At 41.9% G+C, this 22,500-nt stretch overlaps 1 protein-coding gene across 1 annotated transcript in view; it reads left to right on the top strand.

The window, feature by feature from the left end:
- LOC114550480 (leucine-rich repeat-containing G-protein coupled receptor 5) overlaps positions 1-22,500 on the top strand; it is a 60,577-nt gene that overhangs the window by 36,860 nt on the left and 1,217 nt on the right. Inside the window, exons 7-20 of the mRNA XM_028571277.1 lie at positions 1-58; positions 2,439-2,510; positions 3,829-3,900; positions 4,519-4,587; positions 7,269-7,340; positions 8,830-8,895; positions 9,451-9,522; positions 10,268-10,339; positions 13,074-13,199; positions 14,707-14,840; positions 15,305-15,388; positions 16,835-17,078; positions 19,384-19,544; positions 21,857-22,375. The exon at positions 1-58 is cut by the window's left edge and continues 11 nt beyond it. Of these exons, the coding sequence (XP_028427078.1) occupies positions 1-58; positions 2,439-2,510; positions 3,829-3,900; positions 4,519-4,587; positions 7,269-7,340; positions 8,830-8,895; positions 9,451-9,522; positions 10,268-10,339; positions 13,074-13,199; positions 14,707-14,840; positions 15,305-15,388; positions 16,835-17,078; positions 19,384-19,544; positions 21,857-22,375 (1,821 nt within the window). The remainder of the gene's footprint in view (positions 59-2,438; positions 2,511-3,828; positions 3,901-4,518; positions 4,588-7,268; positions 7,341-8,829; positions 8,896-9,450; positions 9,523-10,267; positions 10,340-13,073; positions 13,200-14,706; positions 14,841-15,304; positions 15,389-16,834; positions 17,079-19,383; positions 19,545-21,856; positions 22,376-22,500) is intronic.

Here is a 22,500-nt window from a genome sequence, read left to right as displayed (position 1 = left end):
ACAACAGCCTGGTTAAGTTTCCGATGGCGATAAAGTCCCTCAGTCACCTGAAGGAACTGTGAGTATTTGCATATTTTTTACTGAAAAAGACAACATTAATGCATTTAGATGAGATCAGCTCAGGTTCCGCACTTCAGCCGACATCAGCACCATACCAAGTTTTTTTTGTCTTAAACCTCCTGTTGTCCTCGGGCCAAATTTGACCCGTTTTCAAAAAGTCAGAAATTTGGGTTTTCTTCAAACCAAATTGTCAAAAAAAATTAATAACGTAGATGGTTCCATACAACGCGCTTCACAAGTAAAATAAATGATCAGTTCATATCACTACTTTCATCGAATTTCGGTGTTTAATTCAATTTTATAGCATTTGAAAAAAATAAATGTATCAACGTTGAAAAAAGTGACAAAAATGTTGGAAAAAAAACCCAATAAAAAGCGCAGAAAAAATTGACAAAAACATCGAAAAAAGTAACAAAAAACTTTGAAAAAAAGTGACGAAAACGTTGAAAAAACTTCGGGAAAAGCAACAAAAGTGTTGAAAAAGATGACCAAATTGTTTAAAAAAGTTGCAGTATTTTAACCTTCTGTAGTGAGTCATCCAGTGGAGATTTACCGGTGGTTAAATGTGGACCTCTGAGTACTGGAGACATTAATCTGCAGGTACGGCAGAAATAGAAAATCTGTTAAGTTACCAGCTAACACTAGCGGTAGCTAGCTAGTCTTTGTTGGCTAAAAAATGTTGGCAACCAAAATGTTGCAATTAACTTTGAAAAAGTGAAGGAGAGTAGAGGCTTAAAGGTCCAGTGTGTAATTAGTTGTCCACTATCAAAATCTGTGTTGCCCATTTCACCAACTTGTCCTTTTTCCATGAATATTTACCTCCACCATCAATTCCAAGTATTCCTATTGGCTGGAAATTTTACATTTGCATGAACTGGGGTAGACGCTCCATATTCATGCTCCATCTTGAAATACGTTAGCCTGTAAGGGACATACAGGACATACTGCTCCGCCTTTGTGTTTTCTCTGTCACATGATGAACTCACAGGTGCTGCTAATGCTGCTAATGGGTGTCATAGCTTCACACCCCCGTCAAGTTTGAAGAAGGAAAACATGGAGGACCACACGTATTCAAAATCCAAATTTGAAAAACTTCTTCTTCTTCTTTGCCAAGATAAAGAAAAAGGAGATTGAAAATAGCAAACTTTTTTTGAAGCGTGAAGGCTACCGTTGCTGTAATACCTACTGTGAATTGCGTGGCGCCAGAGAGTTGATTGCGATATCTGATCTCAACGCTAGACGGGAGAAATTCCCACATATTAGACCTTTAAGATCAAAACACGGACAACACCCAAAAACAAGTTCAGGTCTATTTTAATGTCCACAGTGCTGTGGTTAGCACTGCTAGGCCTCTGTCCTGTCCTGAGTGTTTCCCTTTTATCCTACTTTATACTTCAACCTCTCTGCGTTACGGAGGAAAAAAATGTTAGGCCTACTTTTTACTTTTTTACTTTTTACACTAACATACAGTACAGGCCAAAAGTTTGGACCCACCTTCTCATTCAATGTGTTTCCTTTTTATTTTCATGACTATTTACATTGTAGATTCTCACTGAAGGCATCAAAACTATGAATGAACACATATGGAATTATGTACTTAACAAAAAAGTGTGAAATAACTGAAAACATGTCTTATATTTTGGATTCTTATACTTTGCTTTTGTATTAATAAGGGATAAAATTCCACTAATTAACCCTGACAAAGCACACCTGTGAAGGTAAAACCATTTCAGGTGACTACCTCATGAAGCTCATTGAGAGAACACCAAGGGTTTGCAGAGTTACCAAAAAAAGCAAAGGGTGGCTACTTTGAAGAATCTAAAATATAAGACATGTTTTCAGTTATTTCACACTTTTTTGTTAAGTACATAATTCCATATGTGTTCATTCATAGTTTTGATGCCTTCAGTGAGAATCTACAATGTAAATAGTCATGAAAATAAAGAAACACATTGAATGAGAAGGTGTGTCCAAACTTTTGGCCTGTATATGATAAGCTTACAAATTGCATTGCTGATTGTTGAAAGATTTTCAAAAACAGCTGTTACCATTTCCACCAAAGAGCTACTTGTATTTGAATAATAGTTCAAGGCTCAAAGAGGTAAAAGTCTCACAAAAAACGCCCCAAAACAAAATCACAACTTTGTGTCTTCTTCGTCTCTCCCATTAATCATCTCATGACCCCTCAGATTTATCTGGTGACCCTTTGAGGGGCCCTACCCCTAGGTTGGGAACCACTGGACTTAACTATCTAACTGTATATAAAGTAGTTTGAAGTTGTACTTATGAATGAGTAGTTCTTCCGCCACTGTTTACTAGTAAGGGATCAGGAACGAAGGAAGAAGGAAAACTAATTTCTGTTCTGTTTTCCTGTTTAGTGGTTTCCATAGCAACAACATCCAGTCCATCCCGGAGCACGCCTTCACGGGGAACCCCTCTCTCATCACCATGTAGGTACCTCTGACTCATCTCATATATGTCAAAATAATTTGACAAGGAACTGATTTGTAGCTCTAGTGGCTGTAATTCTGCACCAAGGCTGAATTTTGGGAAAGAGACTTCAGATACAGTATTAGGGGACCACTAATGTCTATATAAAAGAGACTTCAGATACAGTATTAGGGGACCACTAAGGCCTATATAAAAGAGACTTCAGATACAGTATTAGGGGACCACTAAGGTCTATATAAAAGAGACTTCAGATACAGTATTAGGGGACCACTAAGGTCTATATAAAATAGACTTCAGATACAGTATTAGGGGACCACTAAGGCCTATATAAAAGAGACCTCAGATACAGTATTAGGGGACCACTAAGGTCTATATAAAAGAGACTTCAGATACAGTATTAGGGGACCACTAAGGCCTATATAAAATAGACTTCAGATACAGTATTAGGGGACCACTAAGGTCTATATAAAAGAGACTTCAGATACAGTATTAGGGGACCACTAAGGTCTATATATAAGAGACTTCAGATACAGTATTAGGGGACCATAAGGTCTATATAAAAGAGACTTCGTATACAGTATTAGGGGACCACTAAGGTCTATATAAAAGAGACTTCAGATACAGTATTAGGGGACCACTAAGGTCTATGTAAAAGAGACTTCAGATACAGTATTAGGGGACCACTAAGGTCTATATAAAAGAGACTTCAGATACAGTATTAGGGGACCACTAAATCCAGACAGCTAGCTAGACTATCTGTCCAGTCTGAGTTTTCTGTTGCACGACTAAAACTACTTTTGAACGTACACATGTTCCACCAAAACAAGTTCCTTCCTGAGGCTATTTAGCAGAGACACCGTGGCTCCGCCCGGAGCTTAGCCCCGCCTAAGACGATTGTGATTGGTTTAAAGAAATGCCAATAAACCAAATCCCATCTAGGAATGCTGTGTGGACTAGCCAGACCCTCCTTCGCAGCGCTGTGGAGGAACGTATGGCAATACGAGACTACCTCCCCCCTAACGGGTCACTCAGTAATCCTCCCATGATAATTAAACTTACCTCAATGTTTAGTGTTGAGCTGAGGGTGAGAAATTATATTTCAGTCAATTTAAAATGCATTTTAAGAAATTATGTAAGCTTTAAAATGTGATATTTCCCCCGAAGTAAACCTGACAGTGTGTAAAACTGGACACAAAGACTGATAAATCTAGAACAACACAGACAAGGAACTACAAGTCTTCAGTCAATTGGTATTTTGTATGTTGCCATGTGTGTTTTTGTACAATGCAGCTGTTTGTTTGTGTGTGTGTGTTATAGATTTTTCTACGACAACCCGATCCAGTCTGTTGGACGATCTGCCTTTCAGAACCTACCAGAGCTACGCACACTGTGAGAAACTCGCAGCAGATAAAAAACTTAGAAACTAAGCGATTCAGTGATATCTTCTGCCGCCTCAGTTACTAATCAGACACTGAACACACAAAGACCCTGTTTACACGTACGTGGTTATTTTGACAAATGGAGACATTTCCCTTCGTTTGTGCACTTCGTTTACACGCAAACGGAGAATTCTCCTCTGAAACCGAGGCTTTCTAAAAACTCCGGCCAGAGTGGAGATTTTTGAAATCTTCGTTTGCACGCAAACTGAGACAAACGGAGGTTTAGGCAGCCGAGAGAGAGAGAAAGAGGAAGTGATTGGTTGCTGTTGTTGCTATTGTCTGGATTCTGATTGGCTAACGTGGGCTTGAGCTTCTCGTTTACACCGCCACCTACAGGTCTGACGTGCTCTTGGCTGCATTGACGGCATATATATATATATATATATATATATATATATATATGCACGGGTACGTGTAAACGAACACTTTTCTGAAAACGGAGAGGTTGAAATGTCCGTTTATGAAAATAGCTGGCCACGTGTAAACGTAGCAAAAGAATACAAACACAAAGTGAAAGAAAGAGACAATGTTTATCTGGATTTCAACAAACTCTCTGCCTGTTCCTCAGCTCTCTCAACGGAGCGGCAGATCTCACTGAGTTTCCAGATCTGACGGGAACCAAGAGCCTGGAAAGCCTGTAAGACACACACACACACACACACACACACACACACACACACACACACACACACACAGGTTTGTGGCACTATCTTTGTGGGGACCCGTCATTGACATAATGCATTCCCTAGCCCCTTACCCTAACCTTAACCATCACAACTAAATGCCTAACCTTAACCCTTACCCTCACCTTAACCATCACAACTAAATGCCTAACCTTAACCCTTACCCTAACCTTAACCATCACAACTAAATGCCTAACCTTAACCCTTACCCTCACCTTAACCATCACAACTAAATGCCTAACCTTAACCCTTACCCTAACCTTAACCATCACCACTAAATGCCTAACCTTAACCCTTACCCTCACCCTAACCATAACCTAATTCTATCCCTAACCCTAAAACCAAGTCTTAACCCTCAAACAGCCCTTTAAACTCGTGGGGTCCAGCATTTTGGGCCCACAAAGCTGTCGGGACCCCACAAGTATACTGGACTCTCGGTTTTTGGACCCCACAATTATAGTTAAACAAGCCCACACACACACACACACACACACACAGAGGAATGCGTCATATCTGAGTGTGTTTGCTGTTGTAGCAGACATCAGCGTGTGTTATTAATACGCTGCAGTTATTTTTCTATCTGACAGACTGTAACTTTCTCCTTGTTGTGGCCCAGATTTCCACGTCATAACAAACACCTTCGCTATGTTTATTTTCTTGTATTTTTCCATCTTGAACTCTGTTCGTTCCTGAAAGCGCTGTGTGTTTAACAGTCACCTCACGCTGAACCAGTAGGTGGAAATTAAAAACGCCAACCAAACAAACTGTCACACATTCTTCAAATGATCCCTGCCGGTGTTACTGCACGCCTCAACCTTCTGTCTCAACAGGATGTCCAATGGAGAGACATGTGGCTAAATTGTAGCATAACTGCCCTCTTAAATATTTTATAAATGCAGGAATCTTTTAGACCAGTGGTTCTCAATTTTTTTCAATAATGTACCCCCTTTTGAATTGTTTCTTTATACCAAGTGCCCCTTGACCAGCGCTAATCATTTTCGGTAGAAATAAAAGTGTATATAAACAGGAACCGTACAGCGCTGTCAGCGATAGATTTACTAAACAACAGCCTTGGACCTGGAAAACATTAAAATGCTGATGAGAAAAAGAGACAAAAAATGTCAAAAAGACAAAAACTTGGAAAAAGATGGTAGAAAGAAAGAATGAGGTAAGGCAGAATAGGTCAAAATACTACCAAAAACAGTGCCATAAGAAGAAAAAAGCGAGAAACTTGTAAAAAGTAGGACAGTATAGGAAGGAAGGCAAGATTAGGTCCAAAGAAGGCGACACAAATGTCACATTTTTGGTAGGAAAAAAAGAATTCTACATAAAGAGGAACAATGTTCTGGACAACAGCCTCGTTACTATTAAACATTTAGTTAAATATATCATGTACCCCCTGCAGTCCTCCAGAGGACCCCTAGGGGTACACAAACCTCCATTAGAGAAACACTAACAACATGCATTTCATTGTTTAATACTGTATACGTAATCAAGGTCAAGGTCAAGGTCAAGTTTATTTATAGAGCACATTTACAAGCAGTCACTACTGCCCCAAAGTGCTGTACAGATGCTAGATACCGGTAAACATTATAAAAAGCAAACTAATTAGCCAAAAAGAAGAAATAAAAACCCACTGAAAACATAATATCCCAGAAACAATAATAATTAAAACATATGTAAACATGATTACAAACAATATTCACAATGTCACAGCTCAGCTTGTGTTAAAAGCCATTTCAAAAAGATGAGTTTTTAAAAGTGATTTAAAAGACTCGATAGAGCTAGCTGTTTTAATATTGAGGGGAAGAGGATTCCAGAGCTTAGGACCTGCTACTGAAAAAGCTCTGTCCCCTGGTTTTCAGTCTGGATCTGGGACAGTCCAAAAGAAGCTGGTCATTTGACCTAAGTACTCTGACTGGGGTATGTAAAATCAACATATCAGCTAGATAAGAAGGTGCCAATCCATTTAAAGATTTAAAAACAAATAATAAAATCTTAAAATGGATTCTGAGAGCGACAGGCAACCAGTGGAGAGACGACAGTACTGGGGTGATGTGGTCAAAGCGCTTTTTCCCTGTCAGCAGGCGTGCAGCTGCATTTTGAACTAATTGCAATCGGCGAACAGAAGACTGGTCGAGACCATAGTATAAAGAGTTGCAGTAGTCCAGGCGATTTGTAATCAGGTTACTCCAGGTTTGACACACAGTCCACATTAACTTATTTTTTTTCTCAACCTGGACCATATTTTCACATGTTTTTGTGTCCAAAGGAATGATGTGAAAACCAATGTTTAAAAGTGGTCCAGAATTAAGCAAGTGTGCTGCAGTCGGCAGTGGCAAAACAAGCTACAATCTAAGTTATTGGGCAAATGTGCACATTCAGTTTCCGTCCACTTAAAGTTCTGTTTTTAGACTCATATTATTATTCTAAGTGTCTGACAACACAGAGATAGACCTTTTTGTTAAAGAGTAAGATCCTTTTTAAATAAACGGTAATTTTATCATCGTACTAAGTCGACAGAAACTAAATAAAACTATCAAAAGCTGTCTTGGTTCGTCTTTCCGCTGTTTCCAACTGTGTGTGTGTGTGTGTGTGTGTGTGTGTGTGTGTGTGTGTGTGTGTGTGTTTGCAGGACTATCACAGGAGCTCGGATCACCTCTCTGCCCAGTTCAGTGTGTGAGCAGCTTCCAAACCTTCAGCTGCTGTGAGTTAAAATGTTAACTGCATCCACATCTGTAGACTTATTTTTAACAGTAAACGTAAAGAAACATGCAACATTCCTCAAACTGTCGGCCAGTTGATTTCTCTGTAGTCCATATCCACGACGTTCCACTTCCGGGATTGCTCCAATGCCGACGGAAATTCTGCCAGATGTTCCTCTTTATGGCCAGATGTCCGTCCCCTTCCTCTTTCTTTGTGTTGGATCTGTGAGGACTATGGTTAACTGCTCCTCAGATCTCTGCAGGGTAAATCCAGACAGCTAGCTAGACTATCTGTCCAATATGAGTTTTCCGTTGCACGACTAAAACTACTTTTCCACCAAATGTTCCACCGAAACAAGTTCCTTCCTGAGACTATTTTGCAGCGCCACAAGACGATTGTGATTGGTTTAAAGAAATGCCAGAGCACCTTTTTCTCCCCTGCTAGAATGCTGTGTGGACTAGACAGTAGGGGTGGGGGGAAAAAATCGATACAACATAGTATCGCGATATTTTTCGATACACAGATGCCAAGTATCGATCTTTTATGATATATGTGTTGGTCAGTCTGTCTTGCTTGACAATCCCATTTTGCAGCAATAAAATTTAACTGAGATGAACAGACAGAGACATGTATCTTTTTAAATAAAACAGATGTTGACAAAATTTTCCTTTGGGGACGTAATTTAAATTTAGGAAAAATTTTAAGTTGGAAAAACTTAATACATTGCAGTATATTGCAATATGTTTAAAATCGCAATAATATCATATTGTGACATAAGTATCGTGATGATATCGTATCGTGAGGCCTCTGGTGATTCCCACACCTACTAGACAGACCTTCCTCCGCAGCGCTGTGGAGGAAGGTCTGGCAATGTGAGACTATCTCTGTAGCTAAAGCCTAGTTCAGACCAAAGACCCGCGATGAGACAAGTGGAAACTATTAATGCGCCGGCCTGTAAACTGCCAGTTTACACCAATGAGACGAGATACGAGTGTATCATCTGCATAGAAATGACTTTTTGTACTTCCGTTCTAACTTCCGACTTTTCAGGCTTTTTTTTTTTTTGTAGCTGGATATAATTTATAAAGTCTTAAAATATGAATGAGGACAGTGATATTTGGACGTGCATCGCACATAGATAGATAGATAGGTAGACAGACAGACAGATAAACTTTTTGGATCCCGAACTTCTTTTAAATTTCTGACGTTTCTGGGCCTCGTGCCGCTCCGTAGTTGGAAATCTGTTGGAAACTAGGAAACGTTAAGAGATAAATTTGTACATTTAGAACAGATAAAAAATGTGCAATTATATTGCGATGGATTGCGAGGTAACTATGGACCATCACGGGGTGAATAACGATTAAATATTGTAATCGATTGACAGCCCTGATATTTTTATTGTTGTGTCTTATATGCTGCGAGCTCCTGTTGACGCTGTGATGCGTTCAGGCTGTATTGGACTGATGACAACTGAAATTTTCCCTCTACAGAGATCTCTCCTATAATCAGATCCAGACTCTTCCCAGCTTCTCCGGCTGTGAGAGCGTTCAGAAGATGTGAGTTTTTATTTTCCAAAGCTAACATCAGTTACATTTTTTATTTAGTTGTTTAATTTGTTTTCACATAAACAGACTCACGTATCATAATTCCACAAATATTTATCTTTTATTTAATAGATGAGCAATCTATTAAATTCAAGTTTAATACTGTAAATATATTTCCTAAATTGGAAAGATAGATAGATACATTTAGTTAATATAGAAAATTAGTTTTTACAGGTGTAAATATTAAAAAGCCAAAAAATACACAAGATTTCATGTAAAATTAAACCTACAAACTGTATTTTATTCATGGAAAATTACTCTATTTTTAAAGATGTTTTTTTGGCGCCCCAGCTGCCGGAATATTACCGTTTCTTACAGAGTAGCAACCAATAAAGTACAGCCAGCTGTGCATTATGGGAATAATTAGCACCGATGTTCGACCAATCAGATCACTTACTGCGGTAAAACAGATTGATAAACATGATGTAATGGAAATATCAGAGCTAAAGTGTGTGTGTGTCTGTGTGTGTGTGTGTGTGTGTGTGTGTGTGTGTGTTTGTGTTACAGTGATCTGCAACATAACGAGATAGAGGAACTGGAGGAGAACACCTTCCACAGTCTGATGTCACTACGCTCTCTGTGAGAACACACACACACACACACACACACACACACACACACACACACACACTCTTTAATTAGGCTGCAGATCCTGAGCAGCGATCCTCTTTAAATGCTTCCACGTGGACACACACGCAGGTCCAGGTGGTCTGCTTGTTGATGGGTCAGGTATGATGCCATAGCTCGGCTCAAAGTCAAGAGTCCACACAGAAGTACTACAACTGATACTAAAACAGAGGTGGAAGAAGTACTCAGATCTTTTACTACAGTAAAAGAGATCAAGATCAAGATCTCCACCCGACAACACTGCAAGCAGCAAGACTGGGAACCATGTGTTTTATAACTGCATTTTCTGTCACATGTTGTTTGTGAGAATTTATACAAGGATAGGACAGGTATACAATACAAGAATAAAAGTTACAGTACAGTATAAGAAACAGAAACAGACAGAAAGTAACATTAGTAGTAAAGTACGCACTGTTGTACTTCCACCCTTCTCTGTCATGCCTGTCTGAACATTATGACTTATTTTATTATCGTATTATAGAAATAAGAGTATTACACACACAGGATCTTCTACCCTGGGATTAGAAACAAAGACTGGCTGTTAAAGGAGAACGCGCAGTTAATCCACGCTAACATGCACAGTACACAGAGTTACTGCGAGATTAAAGACCGAAATATGTGATGGATGTGGTATGATTTGTGAATAGAAGGCTGCTGGTTGAAATCCTTGATTGCTCTCCTCTTCTGTACTCTGTAGTGATTTGTCTTGGAACAGACTGTCAACAGTGAAGCCGAACTCTTTCTCTGCTCTGCCGGCTCTCACCAAACTGTGAGTTACCATTAAAAAAACAAACAAACCACAACTAAATCTAAAGTGTCTTTTACTGGTTGTTACAAAACAAGCGTTGGAAACTAACAAGAGCTGTTGGGGTTTGAGTTAAAAGCTCCAGACCAGGAGTTGATGCTGCAGCTGGAACACACCGGGCGCCTGAGGGTCGGGTATAGCAGCGGAGCTCGGTCATTTTTGTTTCGGCGCCCATGTTATCCAAATATGTCCGTTCACACCGGGCGCGTAGCGACGATTATTTCAGCGTCTCCTCCAGCCAGGCAGGTAATCACATGCAGGAAGACCACAGTGCAGCTGGATACTTTGTTAAACACAAATTTCAAAGTAAAACAGCCAGGTTTATTATGAGGATTTTGGCTGTCTTGAGTTCTCACAGTGAGACACACGATCAGGCACACGGAGGGAGAGACCGACACACACACACGCGTACACGCACGCACACGCACACGCACACACACGCACACACACACACACACACACACACACACACACACACACACACACACAGAGGTTTGTGCCACTATCTTTGTGGGGACCCGTCATTGACATAATGCATTCCCTAGCCCCTTACCTTAACTTTAACCACCAATCACAACTAAATGCCTAACCTTAACCCTTACCCTAACCTTAACCATCACAACTAAATGCCTAACTTTAACCCTTACCCTAACCTTAACCATCACAACTAAATGCCTAACTTTAACCCTTACCCTAACCTTAACCATCACAACTAAATGCCTAACTTTAACCCTTACCCTAACCTTAACCATCACAACTAAATGCCTAACTTTAACCCTTACCCTAACCTTAACCATCACAACTAAATGCCTAACTTTAACCCTTACCCTAACCTTAACCATCACAACTAAATGCTTAACCTTAACCCTTACCCTAACCTTAACCATCACCACTAAATGCCTAACCTTAACCCTTATAACCTTAACCATCACAACTAAATGCCTAACCTTAACCCTTATAAACTTAACCATCACAACTAAATGCCTAACCTTAACCCTTACCCTAACCTTAACCATCACAACTAAATGCCTAACCTTAACCCTTACCCTAACCTTAACCATCACAACTAAATGCCTAACCTTAACCCTTACCCTAACCTTAACCATAACAACTAAATGCCTAACCTTAACCCTTATAACCTTAACCATCACAGCTAAATGCCTAACCTTAACCCTTAACCTAACCTTAACCATCACAACTAAATGCCTAATCTTAACCCTTTACCTAACCTTAACCATCACAACTAAATGCCTAACCTTAACCCTTACCCTAACCTTAACCATCACAACTAAATGCCTAACCTTAACCCTTATAACCTTAACCATCACAACTAAATGCCTAACCTTAACCCTTACCCTAACCTTAACCATCACAACTAAATGCCTAACCTTAACCCTTACCCTAACCTTAACCATAACAACTAAATGCCTAACCTTAACCCTTATAACCTTAACCATCACAACTAAATGCCTAACCTTAACCCTTAACCTAACCTTAACCATCACAACTAAATGCCTAACCTTAACCCTTACCCTAACCTTAACCATTACAACTAAATGCCTAACCTTAACCCTTAACCTAACCTTAACCATCACAACTAAATGCCTAACCTTAACCCTTACCCTAACCTTAACCATCACAACTAAATGCCTAACCTTAACCCCTTACCCTAACCTTAACCATCACAACTAAATGCCTAACCCTAACCCTTACCCTAACCTTAACCATTACAACTAAATGCCTAACCTTAACCCTTAACCTAACCTTAACCATCACAACTAAATGCCTAACCTTAACCCTTACCCTAACCTTAACCATCACAACTAAATGCCTAACCTTAACCCTTAACCTAACCTTAACCATCACAACTAAATGCCTAACCTTAACCCTTACCCTAACCTTAACCATCACAACTAAATGCCTAACCTTAACCCCTTACCCTAACCTTAACCATCACAACTAAATGCCTAACCTTAACCCTTACCCTAACCTTAACCATCACAACTAAATGCCTAACCTTAACCCTTACCCTAACCTTAACCATCACAACTAGATGGAACCCCACGAATATAGTTAAACAAGAACACACACACACACACACACACACACAAAGCCCCATACATAGGCTACAATTACCACAGTTTTCCCCACTCATCCTGTCTATCAGAGAGAGAGAGAGAGAGTGATGAGAGGAGAAGGATCGCTTTGTGACAGGCGCGTAGAAATTTGCGTCCGGTATGAATGGCCATGTGGCGCGCGATTAGGCACGTATTTACGCTACGCGACACTAACGCGCGTGCCCAGGGTGTTCCAGCTGTAAGACTGCATCAGACCAAACAACTGATCGAAAGTAAGAAAGTAATCGACAATTTAATCAACAATGAAAATAAACATTAGTTGCCGCCCTTAGTTCACGTCACATAATTTTCATTTTAGGTAGTTATGATGACGCTGTTTGTTCAACCGTTGTTCAAAGAGTTTGCAGAAACAAGCTGAGAAATAACATCTATTTACACGTGAAAAATGTGTAAGTTAATTGAAAAAAAAAAGCTACTATTAAGCACTGTAATGTAAATGTACTTAGTTACTTTCCACATACTGTGGTGGGAGGTCATGGAAACATCCTGGAGCTTGACATCAGGTAGGAAACATGTAAGTTAAAGTTACATGTGTGTTTCTGTCTGTTACCTCTCTGCAGTGACCTGTCGTCCAATCAGCTGTCGTCTCTGCCTCTGATTGGTCTACAGAGTTTAACTCACCTGCGATTGGCTGGAAACACACAGCTGATGGAGTTAATACCCCGAGAGGACCTGCCCCGAGTCAGGTGAATACACACGCACACACGCACAAAAACACACACACACACACACACACACACACACACACACACACACACACACACACACACACACACACACACACACACACACACACACACACGTTTTTGTTTTTGTCATTGACATAATGCATTCCCTAGCCCCTTACCCTAACCTTAACCATCACAACTAAATGCCTAACCTTAACCCTTACCCTAACCTTAACCATCACAACTAAATGCCTAACCTTAACCCTTACCCTCACCTTAACCATCACAACTAAATGCCTAACCTTAACCCTTACCCTAACCTTAACCATCACAACTAAATGCCTAACCTTAACCTTCAAACAGCCCTTTAACCTTGTGGGGTCCAGCATTTTGGTCCCAAGGCTGTGCAGGCCCCACAAGTATACTGTATTCCCTGGTTTTTGGACCCCACGAATATAGTTAAAAAAGCTTAGTTTAATAGTTTTCAAACTTACTTGTTTCCGTTTATTGTGTTTACCTAACAGCAGCAGTTGTGGCCTTCCTCTCTCGCCAGATTCGTCACACAATCACAAACATATTACTGGCGATTTTAAAATCGCTTCCCACATCTACTGCGGCGAATACGATGGTATAAGTGAGCGCTACATCACAGCCACATTCATAAAAAAGAAATTTAAGAAAATACAATGAGTGCAAGATCATGTCGAGGTGGTTTCGCTCTCACTAGTGCAAAAACATGCATCACCTGCTAACAGCAGCTCTACGCTTTGAGCTACGAAGCTAATGGATCTCCTGCTTTCCAGTCATGTATTAATTAGCTACGTCCAGCACCCAGGTAACATGTTGTCTTGAGTTGATCTGAAACAACTGGTTACCTGGGTTTAGTTTAGGAAATATCCAAACGCTTTTATCACGTTTCTGTCCTCGCGGCTACGGCTATATTGACCATTAGCCTACATTACAGCCCCCTACCACACTACTATCAGTCCTTCCAGAGAAATGCGTTTTTTTGTGATTGTTTCGGGCAAAAATCCTTGATTATGCGGCACCTTTTCTTAAAAAATGCGATGGAATATGCGGGATATTTATGCAATTTTATGCGATGAAATTGCGGGAACTTGCAAAAACTGAGGTTTGATGAAAAAGAGAAAAAAAAGTGATCGCCCCCCCCCCGCAACACCCTGCTTTTCGATGATGTTCATGTTGCGTAAAAAAAAAATGCGGGGATTATGAAATCATGCAAGCCCCGCATATTTTGCGCGGAAATCGGCAATTTACGGACGGAAACTCAAGGTGCGCAATTGCCAGTTAACGTTACATTGCAGCTTTCGCCGTTGTCTCGCCTCATTCTGGACCAATTTCAAAGAATGTTGTTCCCATCAGTCACTTAGACACAAAAACATGGGAACATGATGAAATGTTCAGGATGAAAAAAACACTTTAGCTTGAGCCTGTTCAGACTTTACTGGAAAGGAAACTTGACAAAATAACAAAGATGTAAAAGGTTGTCTTTGTGTGTTTTCAGGGTGATGGAGCTTCCTTACGCCTTCCAGTGCTGTGCCTTTGTTTCCTGTGAGAGGAGAGGAGGAGGTGCATCCTGGGAGAGAGAGGAGACTGCAGACTCCACAGGGAAAGAAACGTCCGTCCTCTCCAGCCAAGGTGACACCGAACACCTAAAACAAGATTTGCAACAGAACTGCTTTCCACTAATTAAATACTGCGGTAAAACTTAAAGGGATACGCCACCGTTTGTTGAAATAGGGCTTATCATGGTCTCCCCTGGCTGTAGATAGGTGGGCCAACACACTTTTTGTGCATGCATTGTTTTAGTCAACACCGGCAGCGCCGCCGCTAGTTAGCTTAGCGTAGTGAATGGAATCCTATGATGCCGGTTAGCATGTTGTGAGTAAAAGTGAGCCAACAAAAGACAATAAAAACAACCTAATTACTTGCACTGAGACAAAAAATGCCTCGGCCCACCTATCTACAGCCAGGGTAGACCGTGATAAGAACTATTTCAACAAACAGTGGCGTATCCCTTTAACCTTAACTGTGTGAGAGTGAGTAAAATGGTATTTCAAAATAAAAGACTGATGCACTGCTCTCCTGGCTTTGCTCTGCAGTAGATCAGGACTGGGAGGATTTCTTGATAGAGTTTGAAGATGACCCCAAACTTCAACAGTCTGTCCACTGCAGCCCTGCACCAGGTAACACAAACAACACCTATCAATTGAACACTTTAAAGGGATATTTCGGACCTTTTTGAAACATAGTTGTAGCTACTTTCGTTTGGACTACTCCATTGTTACATTGCATGTAATTTAGCTGACGCTTTTATCCAAAGCGACTTAGAGTTGCTGCAAATGTCAGAGGCCACACACCTCTGGAGCAACTAGGGGTTTAAGGGTCTTGCTCAGGGACACATTGGTTGATATATCGCAGTGGGAATCTAACCCAGATCTCCCACACAAAAGGCATGTGTCACATCCACTGCGCCATCACCACCCATAGTCAGTGTGTTAGAGTAGGTGGCAGTTGGCACGGCACCAGTTTGGAGAAGCAGGCAGGAGTACCGACACTGAAGCTAAGCAATGCCCTGGTGTGGACGGGGGCTGCAGCTAAACACATTTGAGACACCTAAAAACATCTATATCAGTTTAGGTGCACCGTATATTTTCACCACGTTACCTTGCTGTCAGACAGCCCTTTACGACGGGGAACTGAAGCCGTTGCTCTCTTCAAAGCCACCAGACTAATTTTACCTCGCAGAACAAGGGAGTTGCTGCTGTAGCGCTGCCTCCATCGGTTAGTTAGTTTGTGTTATTGTGTGACTTTGGTGAATCCAAAAAAAAAAAACTTTAAAACACCAAAGTCACACGATAACACAAACTAATTAACCTATGGAGGCAGCGGTAGAGCAGCAACTCCCGTGTTCTGCGAGATAAAATTACAGTTTTTGTGAAAGGAGTCAAAGGTTGCTCTGAAGATAGCAGAGATAATGGCTTCAGTTCCCCGTTTTATTTATTTTATATATATATATATATATATATATATATATATATAATATACAGTACAGGCCAAAAGTTTGGACACACCTTCTCATTCAATGCGTTTCCTTTTTATTTTCATGACTATTTACATTGTAGATTCTCACTGAAGGCATCAAAACTATGAATGAACACATATGGAATTATGTACTTAACAAAAAAGTGTGAAATAACTGAAAACATGTCTTATATTTTAGATTCTTCAAAGTAGCCACCCTTTGCTTTTTTTTGATAACTCTGCAAACCCTTGGTGTTCTCTCAATGAGCTTCATGAGGTAGTCACCTGAAATGGTTTTACCTTCACAGGTGTGCCTTGTCAGGGTTAATTAGTGGAATTTATTCCCCTTATTAATAAAAAAGCAAAGGGTGGCTACTTTGAAGAATCTAAAATATAAGACATGTTTTCAGTTATTTCACACTTTTTTGTTAAGTACATAATTCCATATGTGTTCATTCATAGTTTTGATGCCTTCAGTGAGAATCTACAATGTAAATAGTCATGAAAACAAAAAGGAAACTCATTGAATGAGAAGGTGTGTCCAAACTTTTGGCCTGTACTGTAGATTGATTTATTTTATGGTTTATGTTTTTTTTAACATCCTCCAGGACCTTTTCGGCCCTGCCTCCATCTGCTCGGCAGCTGGTTGATCCGTGGCGGCGTGTGGCTCATTGCGGCTCTGTCATTGGTCAGCAACAGCCTGGTTGTCCTGTCCGTCTTCTTTTCTCCCGCCCCCTCGGTGACCCCACCCAGGCTGCTGATTGGTCTGCTGGCCCTGGTGAACGGCCTGATGGGAGTGTGGAGCGGGTGGTTGGCGGCGGTGGATGCCTGGACGTTTGGCAGCTTCTGGAGGTACAAAGGCTACATTACCTCGCTACGTTTACTCCTCTCATTCCCCCTGCTCTGGCATTCCCCCCTCTCATTCCCTCTCATTCCCCCTGCTCTGGCATTTCCCCCTCTCATTCCCTCTTTCCCCTGCTCTGGTGTTTCCCCCTCTCATTCCCCCTGCTCTGGCGTTTGCCCCTCTCATTCCCCCTGCTCTGGCATTCCCCCCTTTCATTCCCTCTCATTCCCCCTGCTCTGGCATTCCCCCCCCTCATTCCCTCTCATTCCCCCTGCTCTGGTGTTTCCCCCTCTCATTCCCCCTGCTCTGGCCCTTCATTCCCCTCTCATTCCCCCTGCTCTGGCATTCCCCCCCTTTCATTCCCTCTCATTCCCCCTGCTCTGGCGTTCCCCCCCTTTCATTCCCTCTCATTCCCCCTGCTCTGGCATTCCCCCCCTTTCCCCTCTCATTCCCCCTGCTCTGGCTTTTCCCCTCTCATTCCCTCTCATTCCCCCCTGCTCTGGCTTTTCCCCCTCTCATTCCCTCTGCTCTGGCTTTTCCCCTCTTTCCCCTGCTTTCATTTCCCCTCTCATTCCCCTCTCATTCCCACTGCTCTGGCTTTTCCCCCTCTCATTCCCACTACTCTGGCTTTTCCCCCTCTCATTCCCACTACTCTGGCTTTTCCCCCTCTCATTCCCACTGCTCTGGCTTTTCCCCCTCTCATTCCCACTGCTCTGGCTTTTCCCCCTCTCATTCCCTCTGCTCTGGCTTTTCCCCCTCTCATTCCCCTCTCATTCCCACTGCTCTGGCTTTTCCCCCTCTCATTCCCACTACTCTGGCTTTTCCCCCTCTCATTCCCACTGCTCTGGCTTTTCCCCTCTCATTCCCATTGCTCTGGCTTTTCCCCTCTCATTCCCTCTGCTCTGGCTTTTCCCCCTCTCATTCCCACTGCTCTGGCTTTTCCCCCTCTCATTCCCACTGCTCTGGCTTTTCCCCCTCTCATTCCCTCTGCTCTGGCTTTTCCCCCTCTCATTCCCACTGCTCTGGCTTTTCCCCCTCTCATTCCCACTGCTCTGGCTTTTCCCCCTCTCATTCCCTCCCATGTGAAAAAAACGGTTCTAATGGAATCAGACAAAAACATTTTTTTTTTAGCATAAGTCATAAGAATGTAATTTATTTTTTCAACATTCGAATATACAGAATAAAATGTAATTTCCATCAATATCCCAAAAAAACCGTTTTAAGGGATAATTCAGACAATCAGACAGAATAAAAATGTACAAGGTTTTATTCTATCTTTCATTTTGTATTATTTTTTTGGGGCTTTTCCGCCTTTAATTTGACAGGACAGCTAGGGAGAGAGGGGGAAGACATGCAGGAAACTGCCACAGGTCGGACTCGAGCCCTGGACCTCTGTGTAAAGGCTTAAACCTCCAAGTATATGTGCGCCTGCTCTACCCACTGAGCCAACCTGGCCACTTTCTGAACATTTGAAAGCCTTGCTGTTGGAAACACCAGCCGACCAAATCATCACAGCACCGGCTCTATTTAGTAGCTGTTAAATGTAGCTAAACTGCTGTTTCCAACGCATTAAAGTTTTATCTCACAATTGATCCAGTTGAGCAAAGTGCTTTATGTTATATATCTTTTTTGTGCATGTTATAGGTTTACAAAGTGAAAAGTCCCAAAGTCCCCCCCAAAGGGACTTACCATCTCCACCAGAAAACCCTGTTCACCAACTGCTCCAAACAGCTCTGTTGTAGTCCAGCCTTTACTTCAGAGACCAACATTATAATGCTCACCTAGCTGCTAGCATGGTACACCCTCATACTCTGCTTCTGACTGGCTAGTAGTCCTTACCTAGGTACTGTCAGGGCACGATCTCATACTCTGCTTCTGACTGGCTAGTAGTCCTTACCTAGCTACTGCGAATGTGCGACTCTCAACAAAGATAGGACAGAAGAGAGATGTCTCACTCTGTAGCTAAAACAGAAAGCTCAACACACAGGGTGAAAAGAGGAGCTGCAGCAATGGGCAATACAACGACAATATGGTGTTTTTTTTTTCATTTTTTATTAAACCACATAAACCTATTCTGGTACAACCTCTAAATACAATTATGAACCTGAAAATGAGCATAATATGGGGTCTTTAATACTTTGATCCGTAATGATCACATTAAAAAGACTATAAAACGCTTTTATAGTCTATATAATTTATATAATTTACCCTCTTTGTAAATGCTGTGATAAAATTCCCAAAAAGCACATAATAAACAAGGGATTTCAAAATAAAAGTCAGTAACAGTTCTTGGACTTTGTGTGTGTGTTGCAGGTACGGAGCGATTTGGGAGAGCAGCTTCCTGTGTCGCCTCAGCGGCTTCCTGTGTGTGTTTGCATCTCAGACCGGCCTCTTCCTGCTCACGCTCGCGGCTCTGGAGCGCTGCCTGGCCGCCGCCGCCGCCGCCGCACGCCACGAACCAGACGGACACAATGGTGAGAAGACCACGCACACGCCTAGGGCTGGAATATTCTTTTTAAAAGAACACATAGGTTTGAGTTAATGTACAGTACAGGCCAAAAGTTTGGACACACCTTCTCATTCAATGAGTTTCCTTTTTATTTTCATGACTATTTACATTGTAGATTCTCACTGAAGGCATCAAAACTATGAATGAACACATATGGAATTATGTACTTAACAAAAAAGTGTGAAATAACTGAAAACATGTCTTATATTTTAGATTCTTCAAAGTAGTCACCCTTTGCTTTTTTTGATAACTCTGCAAACCCTTGGTGTTCTCTCAATGAGCTTCATGAGGTAGTCACCTGAAATGGTTTTACCTTCACAGGTGTGCCTTGTCAGGGTTAATTAGTGGAATTATTTCCCTTATTAATAAAAAAGCAAAGGGTGGCTACTTTGAAGAATCTAAAATATAAGACATGTTTTCAGTTATTTCACACTTTTTTGTTAAGGACATAATTCCATATGTGTTCCTTCATAGTTTTGATGCCTTCAGTGAGAATCTACAATGTAAATAGTCATGAAAATTAAAAGGAAACACATTGAATGAGAAGGTGTGTCCAAACTTTTGGCCTGTACTGTATGTGCACATTATGGCCCTGATTTATTTCAATAATTAATTTAATTTTAACATGAACATGTATTTTAAAAGATCCACTTACAGACACATTACAAAATAAACTAACAAAATAATTTCATATGTTAAACTTAATTTAAACACAGTAGACCTCTCTCTCTCTCTGTCTCTCTCTCTCTCTCTCTCTTTTGTCTGTCTGTCTGTCTGTCTCTCTCTTTGTGTCTCTCTCTGTCTGTCTCTCTCTGTCTGTCTGTCTGTCTGTCTGTCTGTCTCTCTCTCTCTATCCGGTTTGTAATTAAGTCACAAACACCCGAGTCTCTTTGAGTTCCTTGAATTTGTCTGATGATTTCGGCGTCGGCCCTTACCGACATCGTATGGCGTCTTTTTTCCAGTTAGACATTTTCGTTGCCATCATTGTGGTGTCTTCTTCTTCTTCTTCTTCTTCTTCTTCTCCACCACCCTTGTTGTTTGTTTACTTCCAGCCATTACACTAAACAAACACATATTCATCTGGAAAGAGTTTTTTTGTGATCGTTGCGGTGCAAAAATCCTTGATTATGCGGCACGTTTTCTTAAAAAATGCGATGGAATATGCTCTATATGATATTTATGCAATTAAATTACGGGAACTTGCAAAAATTGCGGTTTGATGAAAAAGAGAAAAAAAAGTGGTTCCCCCCCAACACCCTGCTTTTCGATGATGTCACTTCAAAACGTTCCCATGGCAACAGGGGAACATGGCTGCTCTTGTGTGAAGTAAACTCAACATTTTTCAACTTTCTGCTAAGATATATTATGGGACTTTTTTGCAACAAAAATGCGTTGGATTATGAAATCATGCAAGCTCCGCATATTTTGCGCCGAAATCAGCAATTTATGCGTTGAAAGTGCCCCCCCCCGCATAGACTTTGGCTGATTATGCGTTGAATTATGCGATCGCATAATCACGTTTTTCTGGAGGGACTGATTAATAGGGCTGCTCCCTCTTAGGTCGGTTACACACTGCAGGCGTGGCGAGAGCGTGGCGTTTCTATTGCGTGTCAGCTGCACACCAGAAAGGTGTCTGACGCTGCTGCTGCTGCTGCTGCTAGCCTTGTATGTTTACCATTGATAAATGAAATACAATGTTAAACATAAATATATACTGATTTGATTACTGCAAAGACAACGTCTGCAGTATTAACGGCAAAATGGGCTCCAGAATATTTCGTTCTGTATTGACAGGTGACATTCATACAGGCCTATCTGCATTTATATCAAAACCTAGAGGCTTTCAAACATCAACATGTCATTTGTATTAGTGTTTAAATGACTTATAAACATATTTTCCTATTCTATGTTGCCTGGAAACGCTTCCAACACGCTCGCGTGACGCGTCCAGTGTGTAACCGGCCTTAGTCGATTAGTCGACTAATCGGTGGTTTTGGTCTTAGTCATCTTAGATTTCTTTAGTCCATAAGTCATGTTTGATGCTGTTTTCATGCTGAATGACTTATTACCAAGAAACGTACAAGCACATCTCTGGTAAACACAAGAATTAAAGTGGTGCTTTTAGCACGACTCTTAGTGGAGAAACTCAGATTTACAGATCTGTCGATTAAATCAACTAATCGATCAGTCGATACGACTGAATGAGTGTTGGTGGACTGAGAATCGAGCACAGGCCTGGTGATTAATCGTCATATCTGACGTCTTCTCTGTCTCCAGGCCACTCGTCGCCGCTCCCCGTGCGTCTGGCCGTCTGTCTGTGCTTCCTGTCGGGCCTCGCGGTCACGCTGCCCCCCCTGGTGGCGGGACACAGCAGCACCTCCCTCTGTCTGCCGCTGCCTTCCTCCTCCTCCTCATCCTCCCTGGCCTTCTCCGTCTCCCTGGTGCTCCTCGACTCGCTGTGCTTCCTCGCCATGACGCTCGCCTACACTCGCCTCTACTGTCGGGCCGACAAAGCCGCGCCCGCCGCCGAGGAAGAGGTGGCGCTAACGCGACACGTGGCCTGGCTGCTCTTCTCCGACTGCCTCCTCTACCTCCCTGTGGCCTTCCTCTCCTTGTCCTCGCTGCTGCGCCTCTCCGTGGCCGGGCCGGAGGCGGCTAAGGGGGTGCTGCTGCTCGTGGCTCCGCTGCCGGCCTGCGTCAACCCACTGCTCTACATCCTGTTCAACCCGCTCGCTCGCCAGGAGCTGGCAGCGCTCGCCAAATGCACCTGCGGGGGTATGGAGGTGCCCAGACTCTGCAGAGGAGGAGGAGGAAGAGGAGGAGGAGGAGGAGGAGGAGGAGGAGGAGGAGGAGGAAGGTCGAGGCTGGACATGATGGATTCAACGTACGACGAGGACGCAGAGAAACAGTCGTGTGACTCG

Source organism: Perca flavescens, chromosome 23, assembly GCF_004354835.1.
Source record: "Perca flavescens isolate YP-PL-M2 chromosome 23, PFLA_1.0, whole genome shotgun sequence".
Lineage (NCBI taxonomy): Eukaryota > Metazoa > Chordata > Actinopteri > Perciformes > Percidae > Perca > Perca flavescens.
The sequence above is the reverse complement of the archived record's forward strand: the minus strand, read 5'-3'. Positions and strand labels throughout refer to the sequence as shown.